Here is a 15,508-nt window from a genome sequence, read left to right as displayed (position 1 = left end):
TCAGGGAGGCTCCAGGCGGGGATAGTTTTATTTGGCAGGCGCTGACAACCACCACCCCCCGCCAACTCCCCAGGAGCTCCTGGAAGTGAAGGCTGTGTTTGGAGCTTGGTGAACTGAATTTACTGGAGGGAGGAGTCCCAGCCTCTGATAGATACCAAAACGAAGACCCTGAGTGAGGACCTAGGGACCACCGACTCCAGAACAGTGGGGTCTCACAGAACCCTGCCCCTGCTTTCAGCCCTTAGAGACCCTGGGCAGTTGTGGCCGGATATGACTCATCCTTACTTCCGATTCAGTTTCCAGGAAGTGAGGACATTTGTCTGTGGGTGAGGTCTCTGGCCCCCCGAGAGTGAATTCTTAGGACTAGTCTGGAGGCAAGGTGAGAACCTTGCGTGGGCACTGAACGGACCATCCGGATCCATAAAACACGGGGCCCCACTAAGTCTCACTACCGCTGTTGGCCCCGGGAGGCCCCAGGAGAGCTATCAGACTTTCTGCCTGGAAAGTCTCAGGTAGGGAGGGCCTTGGTCTAAGGGAATAGCCTGGGTCCTACAGATGGAGGAGACCTAGGCCCTGTCTGCAGTGAAGGTGAGGTCCCTGAGTGCTAATGAGGGACCTCTCCCCGGTTAAGGAAAGCAGCATCCCTGTACTTATTTCTGGAGGCTCTAGGTGGGAGTAGTCCTATGTGGAGGACCCAGATTTTCCCCTCTAGGGACTTGGAATTGAGGGATTTGCTCTGAGGCAGGAGGCCTAAGTCCTACCAGTGTATTGGAGACAGGAGTCCTAAGTCCTACCTGTAGTTAAGGTCAGAGACCTGAGTGAGGAGAGCATCAACTCTAAAAGAGCATCAGCTCTAAAAAGTGTGTCTCATAAATCCTGACCCTTCTCTCAGCCTTGGGAAAACCCTGAATATTTTTTAGACTGAGGCACCCCCCCTCATTTCTGTCTGCAGAGTCCCAGAGAGGTGAGGCTGTTGGATTAATTGAGTGGCCTCAATTCTGCAGAGAGAGGAGACCCAGGGCTTCACAGGAGTCAGAGTGAGGACCCTGAATGAAGGGTGATGGTACTCACCCCCAAATAGAGACAACAGAGAGCTCCCCCTTGTCTGCAGCCCTAAGGAGCCCAGGCACTGAAGTCAGGGGTGTGTGAACCCTACTTTATTTTTGATGGCATCAGGTTGGTGAGAGCCTTTGTATGAAGGGAGAGACATCAGATCAACAGAGGAAGGTGTCCCAGGCCCTACCCAGAGCCAAGGTGAGGACACTGAATGAGGACTGAGAACTCCAATGACTCTAGAACAGAGAGTCCCACAGAACTGTCAGCAGTTGGTGGCAGTAGTGGGCCAAGGCAGCAGTAATGGGCCTCAGTGCCCCCTTTAGTTCCTCTTCAGGGGTCCCAAGAAGATGAGGACCTGAGTTTGAGATGTAAATTTAGAGCAGCACAGAGGAGGGAGCCCAGGCCTTGCCAAAAGTTGATATGATAGTCCTGAATGTGAACTGAAAGGATCCGCATACTCCAGAGTAGAGAGGATTCCGCAAGGACTAAACCTGCCACCGCTGCTCTCAGCCCCAGTAAGCACCACGCAGGGCTGGCAGGCTGCAGCCTGAGGCTTACTTTAATTATTTCCACAGGATTCTCAGAGTACAGGTTGATCATAACAGGAGCCTGGTGGTTTCCTAGAGCCGTGCCCTCAAGGAAATCTGCAGAGGCAGCCTTGGTTAAAGCCAAGGTGGTCTCTCCCTGTGGAAGGTGCTCCCTCTCATCCTCTCTTCTCTCATGCCCAGATCACCTGCTGTCTTACCCACACTCCTACCTGCTGTCCCTGATCACAGTCATCATGCCTCGGGGACAGAAGAGTAAGCTCTACACCTGTGAGAAACGCCACCAAGCCCGAGGTGGGATCCAGCATCAGAGGAGTGCTCAGGCCACTGCAGCCAAGGAGAAAACATTCCCCTCTTTGGCCCCATCTCCCTTTGGTGTTCTGACTCACAGGAAGCCTGCTGCTAGGTCATGTAGAGCCCTAGCCACCAAGTCTGCAGGTGTTTCTTGCACAAGATCATACCAAGGTGCCAACTGCAAAACTGAGAAAAAGCCAAGTTCCTCCCAAGCCTCACTCACCATTGTGCAGTCTCGAGGAGACCCTCTAACCAAAACAACGGGTATTTTGGTGCAGTTCCTGATACACATGTACAAAAGGAAAAAGCCCATCACGAAAGCCGATATGCTGAAGATTGTCAATAAGAAGTATAAAAATCGCTTTCTTGAGATCCTCAGAAGAGTCTCTTTCAGCTTGGAAGTAGTTTTTGGTGTTGACTTGAAGGAAGTCGATTCTACCAAGCATTCCTATATCCTCGTCAGCAAGATGGACCTCCCCAACAATGGGACTGTAAGCCGTGGCAGAGGATTTCCCAAGACCGGTCTCCTGATGAATCTCCTGGGTGTGATCTTCATGAAGGGCAACTGTGCCACCGAAGAGAACATCTGGGAGTTCCTGAATAAGATGAGAGTCTATGCGGGGAAGAGGCACTTCATATTTGGGGAACCCAAGAAGCTCATCACCCAAGATTTGGTGAAGCTTAAGTACCTGGAGTACCGCCAGGTGGCCAACAGTGATCCAGCACGCTATGAGTTCCTGTGGGGCTCGAGAGCCCACGCAGAGACCAGCAAGATGAAAGTGCTAGAGTTTTGGGCCAAGATTAATCATACAGTCCCCAGTGCCTTCCACTCTTGGTATGACGAGGCTCTGCGAGATGAGGAAGAGCGAGTCAAAGCCACGTTTACACTCCGAGCTGAGACAGATGCCACGGCCAGTGAATGTTCCAAGGAGTGTCCAGCAGCACCTCCCACACCCAATGAAGTTGAGGTGGATTCTTCACATTGTGGCTGAAGAGAGCAGTCCATGTTCCGAGCAGTGGAGGGCGGGGTGTAACTGAGGGAACACAGTGTATGATACCTTTGTGCTCCTGCTCTGTATGGGTAATTTGGACATATATCAGCATTTTTATTTTTTTGCTCTTTTTCAAATGTTGTTACTTCGAAATGAAGGCTTACCTAGCATTATAATCTAAATTTATGAGTTACATTGGTCTCACTTACTGTTTATCGGGTTTAAGAGTTAAGAGTGTTGCTGTTTAAAAAAACAAATTGGGAAAATTTCCATCTTATTTGGTAATCTGGTACAACGTAACATGGCATTGGTGTATGCATTTCCTTAAAAACATGAAAAAGCAGCAAAATATATATAGAATCGATACAGAGGTAACAAATAAGATGGTCGGTATTTGGCTTCCTAATCGCTTTTGCTCTGTGTTTTATAAAATTCTGAATAACAGTACGTGCTTGTCTAATTGAAGAATGTAGAATTAAACCTTACTGAATTAGATCCCATGCTCACAGGCTCATTTATTCCCCAAACATTGCCTGAGCATCTGCTCTTAGAAGGTTTCATGCTAGCACTGGGAAAGCTGAGGAAAAGACCGAGACATTGACCATAAAATTATAGAGTCAAGAAACATCTATCATATAAGGAAGAATGGCGATATACAGACCGAAAGGACACATGGAAAGAGGAGATAAAACAGGAGAGAGGTGGTTCCAGATGAGAGCAGTTAAGTGTCAGTGCCCTGAAGCAAGGCAGCATTGGGCCTTCGGAGACGGCAGGTCCCTCAATGGGAGGTAATTCTAAGTTGGCTGCATGGGGCTGGGGGAGGGGTGCTCCAGGAGGCTGTGATCATAGGGAGCAGGAGCCAGACCCTCACATGGTGGGCTTCAGAGTTGAAAGACTAAGTCCAGAGTGGCAAACCGCCCTTACCAGTTACTTTGGGATGGTGGGGAAACCAGAGAGCAGTCACCCGGGGCAGAGATGGAACGTGTCCTGTGCTCTTGTTCCGGTGCAGGTGAACACAGTGTGCAAATTTGAGGTTTTATTTACATCATCTCCAGAGAGCTTCTGAGAAAAAAGGGTATACTCTCTTGGAGTGGCTGCCCAGAATCCGCTGGACTGGCACCCTTGGCCCTGGGGGGGGGGGAGCCCGAGCCCACTCCACTAAAACATCATTCAAATTCGGTTATCTCGTATGTCATTTCGCAAACTCCAGGCAAGGTCTAGATTTTTGTTGGTGGTTGAATGAAAGTCACAGTGGTTTAGAGAGAAGGGCAGCTGAGAGGAACGTAAGTTTTGGGGCCTTGAAATATGTTTTAGGAGCTTTGTGTATTCCACTAAGGAAGTCCACCTTATGCTGACATTGGATGACATCCTTGAATGGGGAAATACTAACTTAGTGTTCCTTGCTAAGCACCATTTTGTCTGATGGAGTTTTCTTTGTTCTAGAGCACTGAATAGTTCCTGACATCCCCTGGATTAAAAATTAAATTTCATTATAGTGAGTTGAAACTCTAGGGGACCAATTAATCAGAGTAAGAACTGGCATCCTTTGAAGCTCAGGAGAGGCCAGGCAATGTGCCACATGCTTCTACGTGCATTATGGACATTCTACCAGTCCCCAGGACAGAACCCATCAAACCCATTTCACAGATGAAAAGACAGCCTCACAGGGTTTGGTGTTGTGCCCAATTTCACATAGCTGCTAAGTGATAGGCTTGGAACCACACCCCTGGCCTGAATCAGTCTGAAGCCCACACTCTTCTGCTCTACCAGCCTGAGGCCAACTTCATGTTCCTTAATTCCCCTTTCTTCTCACTACTACAAAAATTGTCTCAGGTACTAAAAAGGACTCTGGGCCCAAGACACTGGATTAGAATACATAACCAGAGCGATTACCATATCAAAATAATTGAGAAGTGTGAATAAAGGAAAGAAAGAGATAATATTCAGTGATATATCCGCAGTCAGATAACCTCAAAAGATCAGGGACTCACAAAATCATTTTGGATAGGCCCTTCCATAAAGAAAGTTACATCTGCTCAAACAGAAGTTACAGAAAAAGCTAAGTCTGGTTGCTAAAGAGAAGAAATGGATTATTTTTTTTTCCTTTGACGGTACATGTGTTCCGGGTCTCTGCCTTGTGTTACAGCTCTCCTATCTCACATCACTCCTGGGATGGGGACCCAGTCTCTGAAGGGTTTGCCCTAGGGAAAATGGTCAAGAGTTTGCAGGGACATAGCCTTTCCCAGGAAGCCTTTGATCAAGAAACAGGAGCCATAATGAAGATCCCTCTATAGTAGGACTGGGAAGAGCAACATGCCAGGCAAATTTCTCAGTCTGAGCATCCCCTCACTTATTCTTCGGGGTTCTCAAGGACAGGGGAGTCTTAGAAGGCAGCCTCAGTCACTAGAGGGAGGACTCACAGTCTCTGACATACAAAGGCGAGGACTCTGAATGAGGCATGAAGACAGCAGCCGCCCAGAACTGTGTGGCCCATAGGCTCCTGACCCTCTGTCAGCTCTCAGAGAAGGATGTGACTGAAGCTGAATTCCACTTAAGTCAAAAAGGTGAAAGATCTTGGTCTGAGGTTGATTGACTCGGGTCAGTAGAGGTAGGATTTCTAAGGTGTGCCAGGAGGAAGGTGAGTACTCAGGGACCAGCTAACCCACACCAGTGGAGCCTCCCAGAATCCTTCACACTGTTATGAGAGATCCAGGCATAAATGTCAGGCAGGGCTGGCCTCATATCCTCCTCAGTGGTAACAGAAAAGTGGGGAGGTCCCAGGTCAGCAGAGAGAGGAGTCTTGGGCCTTCACATGAGTCAGATTTAGGGTACTGAGTTAGAACCCTAAGTGGGATCACCATCATAGGGCCTCAGGCTGCCTGCCACAGCTGTCACTTGTGGGAGACCTTGGCAGGTGTGGCCAAATAAGCCCACCCTCACCCCTTCCTTTTCGATCTCAGGGAGGTATAAGCCTTTTTCTGGGGAAATGTCCTCAGACCAAGAAAGAGAGGAACCTCAGGCCCTGCCAGGAGTCAAATCAAGGAAACCAAGTGAGGACCAAGGGCACAACCTGTCCCTGAATAGATGGGAAAACAGTCTGGCCCTGCTCTTGCACTCAAGACTGAAAGCCCCAGGGGCAGGGTATGAGGCTGAGTGCCCCCAGCATCACTTGTTTAAAAAAACTGACTTCATGCTTTGGCGCAATTTTAGGTTCACAGCAAAACTGAGCAGAAAGTACAGAGAGTTCCCATCCACCCTCTTCCCTGTCACACACACACACAGCCTCCCCGCTTTCGGCACCTTTTGGCAGAGTGGTCAGTGTGCTACGGTCTCTCAACTTATATCCACACGTCATAAAGCTCATAGTTAACATGAGGTTGATTCTTGGTGTTGCTACATTCTGTTGGGTTTGACAAACCTTTGATGACTTGTATCCGCTGTCACAGTATGCAAAGTAATTTCACTGCCCTAAAATTCTCTATGCTCTGCCTGTTCATCCCACTCTTCCCCCAACGCCTGGCAACCACCGATCTTTTTACTTTTCCTGTAGTTTTGCCTTTTCCTGAATATCAGAGAGTTGGACTCATGCAGTATGTAGCCTTTTCAGATTGGCTTATTTCACTTAGTAATATGCATCTAGGGTTCCTCCATGCCTTTCCATGGCTTGATTAGCTCATTTCTTTTTAGCACTGAGCAATACAGGCATACCTCAGACATACTGTGGGTTTGGTTTCAGACCACAGCAATAAAGTGAATATCACAATAAAGTGAGTCAGAGGAATTCTTTTTTTTTTTTTTGGTTTCCAGTACATATTAAAGTTCTGTTTATACCCTACTATAGTCTATTAAGTGTGTTATAGTATTATGCCTAAAAAGCAATGTACATACCTTAATTTTTTAAGAGAGGAAGAGAATGGGGAGGGGCAAAGGGAGAGAGAGAATCTCAGGCAGGCTCCATGCCCAGTGCAGAGCCTGACATGGGGCTCAATCTCACAACCCTGAGATCAGATCAAGAGTCGGACACTTAAATGTCTGAGCCCCATACATACCTTAATTAAAAAATACTTTATTGCTAGAAAATGCTAGTCATCCTCTGAGCTTTGAGTGAATCATAATCTCTTTGCTGGTGGAGGGTCTTACCTCGATGTTGATGGCTGCCCACTGATCAGGGTCGTGTTGCTGAAGGTTGGGGTGGTGTGGCAATTCCTTAAAATAAGAGAACACTGCAGTTTGCCTCATTGATTGACTTTTCCTCACACAAATGATTTCTTTATGGCATGTGATGCTGTTTGATAGTTTTTACCCACAGTAGAATTTCTTTCAAGTTGGAGTCAATCCTCTCAAACTCTGCTGCTGCTTAATCAGCTGGGTTTATGTAATATTCTAAATCCTTGGTTGTCATTTCAGCTACCTTTAAAGCATTTTCACCAAGAGTAGTTTTTCCTCAAGGAACTACTTTTTTTTTTTTTTTTTTTTTTTTTTTTTGCCTATCCGTTAGAAAAAACTCCTGATCCACTAAAGTTTGATCGTGAGATTGCAATGATGCAGTCCCATCTTTAGGCTCCACTCGTAAGTCTAGTTCTCTTGCTCTCTCTGCCATATCTGCCATTACTTCCTCTCCTGAAGGCCTGAATCCCTCAAAGTCACCAACGAGGGTTGGCATCAACTTTTTTCAAGCTCGTATTCATACTGATATTTTGATCTATTCCTATGACTCATGAATGTTCTTCATGGCGTTTAGAATGGTGAATCCTTTCGAGAAGGTTTTCAATCGACTTTGCCCAGATCCATCCAAGAAATCACTATCTATAGCAGCTATAGCCTTACCAAATATATTTCTTAATCCATAAGAATTGGAAGTCAAAAGGACTCCTTGATTTATGGGCTGCCAAGTGGATGTTGTGTTAGCAGGCATGAAAACAACACTCACCTCATTGTCCATCTGCATCAGAGCTCTTGGGCGAGCAGGCGCACTGTCAATGAGTGGTCATAGTTTGAGAGGAATCTTTTCTTCTGAGCAGGTCTCAAGAGTGGGTTTAAAACATTCAGAAGGGGCGCCTGGGTGGCTCAGTCGTTAAGCGTCTGCCTTCGGCTCAGGGCATGATCCTGGCCTTCTCGGATCGAGCCCCACATCGGGCTCCTCCGCTGGGAGCCTGCTTCTTCCTCTCCCACTCCCCCTGCTTGTGTTCCCTCTCTCGCTGGCTGTCTCTCTATCCGTCAAATAAATTAAATAAAATCTTTAAAAAAATAATAAAATAAAATATTCAGAAAACCATGTTGTAAACAGATGTCCTGTCCTACAAGCTTCGTAGCTCCTTCTATAGACCACAGGCAGAGTAGATTTAGCATCATTCTTCAGGGCCCTGGATTTGGGGGATGGGAAATGAGCACTGGTTTCAACCTCCAGCCACCAGCTGCATTAGCCCCTCACAAGAGAGTCAGCCTGTTCTTTGGAGCTTTGAAGCCAGGCATTGACTTCTCTTATCTAGCTACAAAAGCCCTAGATGGCATCTTCTTCCAAAAGAAGGCTGTTTGTCTACACTGAAAATGTAGTTTAGTGCAGCCCCCTTCATTAATGATCCTAGCTGGATCTTCCGGATACCTTGTGGCAGCTTCTCCATCAGCACTTGCTACCTCACTGTGCACGATGATGTTGTGGAAAGAACTTTTCCCTTAAACCTCACGAAACAGCCTCTGCTGGCTTCAAACTTTTCTTACGTGGCTTCCTCGCCTCTCAGCCTTCATAGAATTGAGAGTCAGGGTCTTGCTCTGGATTAGACTTCAGCTTAAGGGAATGTTGTAACTGGTTTCATTTCTATCCAGACCACTAATACTTTCTCCGTATCAGCAAGAAGGCTGTTTTGCTTTCTTATCATCCATGTGTTCACTGGAGGAGCACTTTCAATTTCCTTCAAGAACTCTTCCTTTGCATTCACAACCTGGATAACTGTTTGGTGCAAGAGGCCTAGCTTTTGGCCTTCCCGGCTTTGGACATGCCTTTCTCAGTATGCTTAATCATTTCTAGCTTTTGATTTAAACTGAGAGATGTAGGACTCTTCCTATCACTTGAACACTTAGAGGTCACTGCAGGGTTATTAAGTGGCCTCGTTTCAACATTTTTGTGTCTCGGAATAGGGAGGCCTAAAAGAGGGAAAGAGCTGGGGAACAGCTGGTCAGTGGAGCAGTCAGAACACACACAGCATTATCAGCTAAGCTCACCATCTTATATGGGTGCAATTTGTGATGCCCCAAAACAATTACAATAGTAACATCACAGATCACTGGTTACGGATCACCATAACCAATACAATAATAGCGTAAAAGTTTGAAATATTGTAAGAATTACCAAAATGTGACACAGAGACACAAAGTGGGCACATGGTTTTGGAAAAATGGCACCAAGAGACTTTCTTGGTGCCGGGCTGCCACGAACCTTCAATTTGTAATAAATGCAATATGTGCAAAGTGCAGTAAAGTGAAGCACAGTAAAACAAGGTTGGGATGTCATAGTTTATTTATCCATGTACCTGCTGAAGGACATCTTGGTTGCTTTCAAGTTCAGCTATGAATAAAGATGCTAGAAACATCCATGTGAAGGTTTTTTGAGGATATAAGTTTTCAACTCATTCGGGTAAATACCAAGAAGCATCATCACCAGCTCATATAGTATGTTTAGTCAGGCTTTTTTTAAATCCACTTTATTGAGGTACAATTGGCAGACCAAAAGCTGTACATAGTCGATGTACATAAATTGATGAGTTTGTAGATAAGTATGCACCCATGAAACTGTCACCACAGTTTATGTTATGAAAATATCCATCACCTCCAGAAGTTTCCTCCTGCCTTATTTATTTATGTGTTATAAGAACATTCCCTATAAGATCTATCTTTTTAGCAAAATTTTAAGTATACAATACAGTATTGTTAACTATAGGCTCTATGCTGTCCAGTAGACCTCTAGGATTTGTCTTGTATAACTGAAACTTTGTAAACGTTAATTAATACCCCTCCATTTCCCCCTCCTCCTAGCCCCTGGCAACCACCATTCCACTCTCTGCTGCTGTGACTCTATTTTAGATTCCTCATATAAATGGTATCATGATTCGCCCTTCTCTGTCAGCTCTATTTCACTTAGCATAATGTCCTCTATCCTGTTGCAACTGGCAAGGTTTCCTCCTTGTTAAAGGTGAATGATATTCCATTGTATGTATGTTTCACCCTTTCTTTATCCATCTGTCCATCAATAGACATTTAGGCTGCTTAGCTATATGTCTTAGCTATTGTGAATAACACTGCAACGGACATGAGAGTGCAGATATATCTTCAAAATCCCGATTTCAATTCCTCTGGATATATACCCAGAAGTAGGTTTGCTGAATCATATGGTAGTTCTATTTTTAATTTTTTGAGGAACCTCCATACTGTTTTCCAAGTGGCTATACCAATTTATATTCCCGCCAATGGTGTAGAATATGTTTAGTGTAATAAGAAATTGCCAAACTGTGTTTGCAAAGTGACTGTACCATTTTGCATCCCCACCAGCAATGAATGAGAGTTCTTATTGCTCCATATCCTCACCAGTATTTGCTGTTGTCAGTGCTTTGAATTTTGGCATTCTAAAAGGCATGCAGTGGCATTTCATTTTTATTTTAATTTGCAACTTTCTCGTGATGTATGATGCTTAGCATCTTTTCATATGCTTATTTGCCATCTATATATCCTCCTTGATGAGGTGTCTGTTCATATATTTTGCCCATTTTTTGATTGGGTTGTTGGTTTTCTTCTTGTTGACTTTTAAGTGTTCTTTGTTTATTTTGGCCAATGGCCTTCATCAGATATGTCCTTTGCAAACATTTTCTCCCAGTCTGTGGCTGATCTTCTTATTTTCTTGGTGATTTTTTGGAGGGAAGAAGCTTTAATTCTAATGAAGTCTAGCTTATCAAGTATTTCTTTCATCACTTTTTATATCAGATCTAGAGGAGGTGAGATCCTTAGTCTGAGGGTCCAGTCACCAGTCAGCAGAAGGTGTGGGGGGCAGCAGTCCACAACCCTGTGTGGTGTCCAAATGAGGACCCTGAATGGATACTTAAGACCCAGCATGCCTAATACAGAGAGGTCCCCACAGAGAGCTACAAGCACTGAGTGTCTCCTGGTAAGGGTGGTGGGCTAAGGTCCCAGGGAGCTTTAAGATATCAATTTTAGTGTAGCAGAGAGATAAGGTTAGAAGCCTTGCCAAAAGTTATTATAATTTTGAAGGTAAACATAGAGGATCCCTTGCCACCTTAGAACACATATGGCCCCACTGCCAGCCATGCTGTCACACTAGTCAGTAAAGGACAGAGCTGGCAAGCTGTAGCCTATGACTCACTCTGTCTCCAGTAGCTTCTCAGAGCAGGCTGACTAGAACAAGAGCCTTGTAGGTTCCTAGAGAATGTCCTCAAGAAAACCTGCAGAGGTTAAAGCAAAGGTGGAATGTCCCTGCTGTAGGTTCACACACCATCTCATTGTCCCTTCCCCAGGTGACCTCATCATCCGCTGTCCGGTCTGCTGTTCATGACCATGGAGTCATCATTCCTCAGTCTCAGAAGAGTAAGTTCAACAACACAAGAAATGCCACTAGGCCTGAGGTAAGACCCAAGATCTCGAGGGGGCTTAGGCCACTGCAGCAAAGAGTCCCCCCTCTCCTCCTCTGTTTCAGGGATGCTCCCTCAGATTGCCTTATTGTTGGCATTGCTAGGAGCCTCAGAGATCCCCACCCACGATCATTACTTCTGCAGCTGTTTCATGCATCTGGTCTGAACAAGGTGTCAGGAGCCAAGATGAGAAAGTGCAAGTTGCTCTGAAGCCCCAACCTCCGCTGAGAGCTCACTGAAACATTCCCTAACCAGGATGGTGAGCGTGTCAGCACAGTTCCTGCTGGAGAAGCATGCAGTGAGGGCGCCATTATACAGGCAGCACTGCTGACGGTCGTCAACAAAAGGTACAGGGAGCACTTCCCTGAGATCCTCAGGAGGAACTTTGAGTGCATGGAGCTGGTCTTTGGCCTAGAATTAAAGGAAGTCAAGCCCGCTGGTCACTCCTATACCCTCATCAGTGGCCTAGGCTTCACCAGTGATGGCAGTGTGAGCAGTGGCTGGGGATTTCCTAAGAATGAGCTTCTCATGCCTCTCCTGGGTGTGATCTTGAATGGCAACTGCATCTCTGAGGAGGACATCTGGGAATTCCTAAACGTGTTTGGGAATCTGTGTTGAGATGAGGCATTTAATCTTTGGAGAACCCAGGAATTTCATCACGGAAGACTTGGAACAGGAAAGGTACCTGCAGTACCGCCAGGTGGCCAACAGTGATCCTCCACGCTACGACTTCCTGTGGAGCCCAAAAGCCCACGCTGAGACCAGCAAGATGAGAGTCCTAGAGCTTTTGCTAAGGTCATGGCCTTCCCGTGCCATTATGAAGAGGCTCTGCGAGATGAGGAGAGAGCCCAAGCCAGAGCCGCAGCTGGGGCTGCCTCTACTACCAAGGCCGGTGCATCTACACAGTCCAGCTGCTCCTTTCTTCCCCAGAGAGGGCTGAGGCACATTCTTCGCTTTGTGGTTAACAAAGGCAGTTAATCGGCTAACTAGTGGAGGGCCCAGGTGGGGTTCAAAGGAACACAATGTGTAACATACTTGTATTTCTGTACAATGTATAAATTAGAGGTGTATCTTTTTCTTCCTATTTTAAATGCCTTTCCTTTTTTTTAATGGATTTATCCCATTACCATTTTATTTATTTATTTATTTTGGATAAAATATGAAATGCTTTTATTTTTTTAAGTTAAAAAATTTTTTTTATTATGATATGTCACCGTACAGTACATCATTAGTTTTTGATGTTGTGTTCCGTGATTCATTGTTTGCATATAATACCCAGTGCTCCATGCAATACGTGCCCTCCTTAATACCCATCACTAGGCTAGCCCATCCCCCTACCCTCCTCCCCTCTGAAACCCTCAGTTTGTTTCCCTGAGTCCACAGGCTCTCATGGTTCATCTCCGCCTCTGATTCCCCCCCCCCTTCATTTTTCCCTTCCTTCTCCTAACGTCCTACATGCTATTCTTTATGTTCCACAAATAAGTGAAACCATATGATAATTGTCTTTCTCTGCTTGACTTATTTCACTTAGCATAATCCCCTCCAGTCCCGTCCATGTTGCTGCAAATGTTGGATAATCACCCTTTCTGATGGCTGAGTACTATTCCATTGTATATATGGACCATATCTTCTTCCCTTTCAATTAAAGGTTTACTTAGCTTCAGAATCCAAGTTGATGAATGACATGGGTCATACATTTCTTGGAGTTTATCAAGTTGAAAAATAAGAATTTTAGTATTTTGTAAAACAAATTGAAACCCTTGAATCATTTCTTGTCATTCAGAACTAGGTAATGTTTAATTTAATATTCTTTAATTGCCCAAATATTAATTTAGGACCTGCTTTTGGAAGGCTCCTGGCTAGTACTGGAGATGATAAGAAAAATAGGCCCACCCCCTGCTTACGAAACTGTGGAGTCTAACAGCAGCTCTCATATGAAGTATGTGGTGATACTTAGGGAGACACTCCCTAAGATGGAAAGGACTAGTAAAAATACGGGGTAAAAAGGAGGGATGGGGCCTCCAGATGAGGAATTCTAGTGTAAAATGCCCTGAGGTAAGGCAGCTTGAGCCTTTGGGCAGCTGAAAGCCCTGGAATGGAAAGTAATTTTTTAATTTATTTGTTACAGAGAGAGAGAGAGTGCACAAGGAGGGGGAGCTGCAGGCAGAGGGAAAAGTAGGCTCCCTGCTGAGCAAGGAGCCTGATGCGAGGCTCAATCCCAGGATGCTGGGATTATGACCTGAGCCAAAGGCAGATGCTTAACCAACTGAGCCACCCAGGTGCCCATGATGGGAAGTAATTTTAAGTTAGCTGTATGGTGGGCTAAAAGTGGCTGTGGAAGCCAGGTGGTGGGTCTCTGATTGAGAGATATAAGTCTGGAATGGAAAACTACCTTTAATGGTTACTTTGGGATTGTGAATAAATCAGAGAGGATCTCCACCCATGGCACGGATGGAACATGTCCCATGCTTCTGTCCCCAGTGCAGGTGAACACAGCACAAACTAGGTGTTTTACGCAAACCATCTCCAGGGAGTTTCTGAGACATAAGGACGGTACTCTTTTGACGTTGGAAACTCAGAAGTCTCTGGGCAGGTAGTCTTTCCTGTAAGCTGGGGAGTCAGAACCCATTTTATTAAAAGAGCATTCAAATTCCATGTTACTGTTTTTGTTTTGTTTTGTTTATTTGGCTTGCAATTTTGCAAACTCTAAGGGAGGTATAGATTTTAGGTGATGGTGAAATTGATGAAGATAGGGGTGCTTTGGGTAAAAGGGCAGCTGAGCGGAAAGAACTAGTCTTTGAATCCAATTCTAGAGGATTTGAGTTGCATTCAGCTAGAAAAAACCCTCCCATGCTCGAAATATGATTTATTAGGAGGAAATTTACATTAGTGTCTCTGTAAGCAGCACTTTGGACTGATTTGGTGTTCCATGTCCTAGAGTGGCATATATTCTCTGATATCTCCTAGATTAAAACAACTATTCCATCCAGATGGGTGATATCCTCTGGGGTCAAAATAATCATAACCATAGTAATTACAGGCATTGTGTAAAGTCTTAGTGCATTCTAGGCATCTTTCCAGGTGCTTTATATACATTAACCATGGTCTACCAGGCCTGCAAGACAGGATTTAACAAATCCACTTCATAGATGCAGAACCTGAGGCCCACAGAACTTGCTAATGCACCCAGTTCACAGAGCTAATAAGTGATAGAGCTAGGCCTAGACCCTTGGTCTGAATCTGTCCAGAGCTCACAGTTTTCCACTCCTCCCAGCCTGAAGCTGACCAGGGATCACTTAATTCACTTTCTTCTACCTTCAAAATGTATCTCAAGCGATAAAAAGAAGGATTCTGTGACCAAAACACTGGATCGGAATACATAGCCAGCACAATAAAAATACCAAAATAAATAAGAGATATGAATAAAGGAGAGAAAGTGACAATATGGTCATCTACATGTGCAAAATCAGATATCCTCCAAAGATCAGGGGTTCAAAAAATGATCTGGCTCCATCCTTCTCTGTAAAAAGTAAATCTTTTAGAGCTAACCTAAGTGTGACTGGTGAAGAGGAGGAATATATCAGCTTTTTTTTTTTCCTCAGACACCACAACACCTGTCCTGGGCTCCCTGATGTATGCTGTGCTTTCCTAATCTTACATCACTCTTGGCACATGGACTTATTTTCTGCAAGATTTGCAGTAGAGAATCTGGCCAAATGGTTGCAGGTACATGTTGTTTCCCAGGAAGCCTTTAATCAAGAGACAGGCCAAGATGAGGATCCCCATGAATGAGTACTGAGAAGACAACTATTCCAACATATTGGGGTCATCCAAAGACCTAAGGATGGTGACCTTAGCTCAGTAGAAGGAGTCCCAGGCTCTGAAAGATATGGTGAGGACCATGAATGAGAAATGATGGAAGACCCAGCCAGAACAGTGAGGTCTTATAGCATGTCATCCCTGTTGTCTATTCTTGGAGGCACCCAAG

At 45.2% G+C, this 15,508-nt stretch overlaps 1 protein-coding gene and 1 pseudogene across 1 annotated transcript; both read left to right on the top strand.

Annotated features, from left to right (window-relative positions):
- The first annotated feature begins 1,795 nt into the window (after positions 1 to 1,795).
- LOC123780097 (melanoma-associated antigen B3) lies at positions 1,796 to 2,887 on the top strand. Its single transcript, XM_045778893.2, has one exon. The coding sequence runs from the start codon at positions 1,838 to 1,840 to the stop codon at positions 2,885 to 2,887; it is 1,050 nt and encodes a 349-aa protein (XP_045634849.1). The 5' UTR covers positions 1,796 to 1,837.
- Positions 2,888 to 3,532: 645 nt separating this feature from the next.
- On the top strand, positions 3,533 to 12,498 carry LOC123780096 (melanoma-associated antigen B4-like; annotated as a pseudogene).
- Positions 12,499 to 15,508: the final 3,010 nt, after the last annotated feature.

Source organism: Ursus americanus, chromosome X (assembly GCF_024610735.1).
Source record: "Ursus americanus isolate L20-20 chromosome X, mUrsAme1.1.p, whole genome shotgun sequence".
Taxonomy (NCBI): Eukaryota; Metazoa; Chordata; class Mammalia; order Carnivora; family Ursidae; genus Ursus; species Ursus americanus.
Note: the sequence above shows the minus strand (reverse complement) of the source record. Positions and strands in the feature narration are given on the sequence as shown.

Coding starts and splice junctions, on each gene's coding strand:
- LOC123780097 (XM_045778893.2), top strand. CDS start 1,838: ATGCCTCGGGGACAGAAGAGTAAGCTCTACACCTGTGAGAAACGCCAC.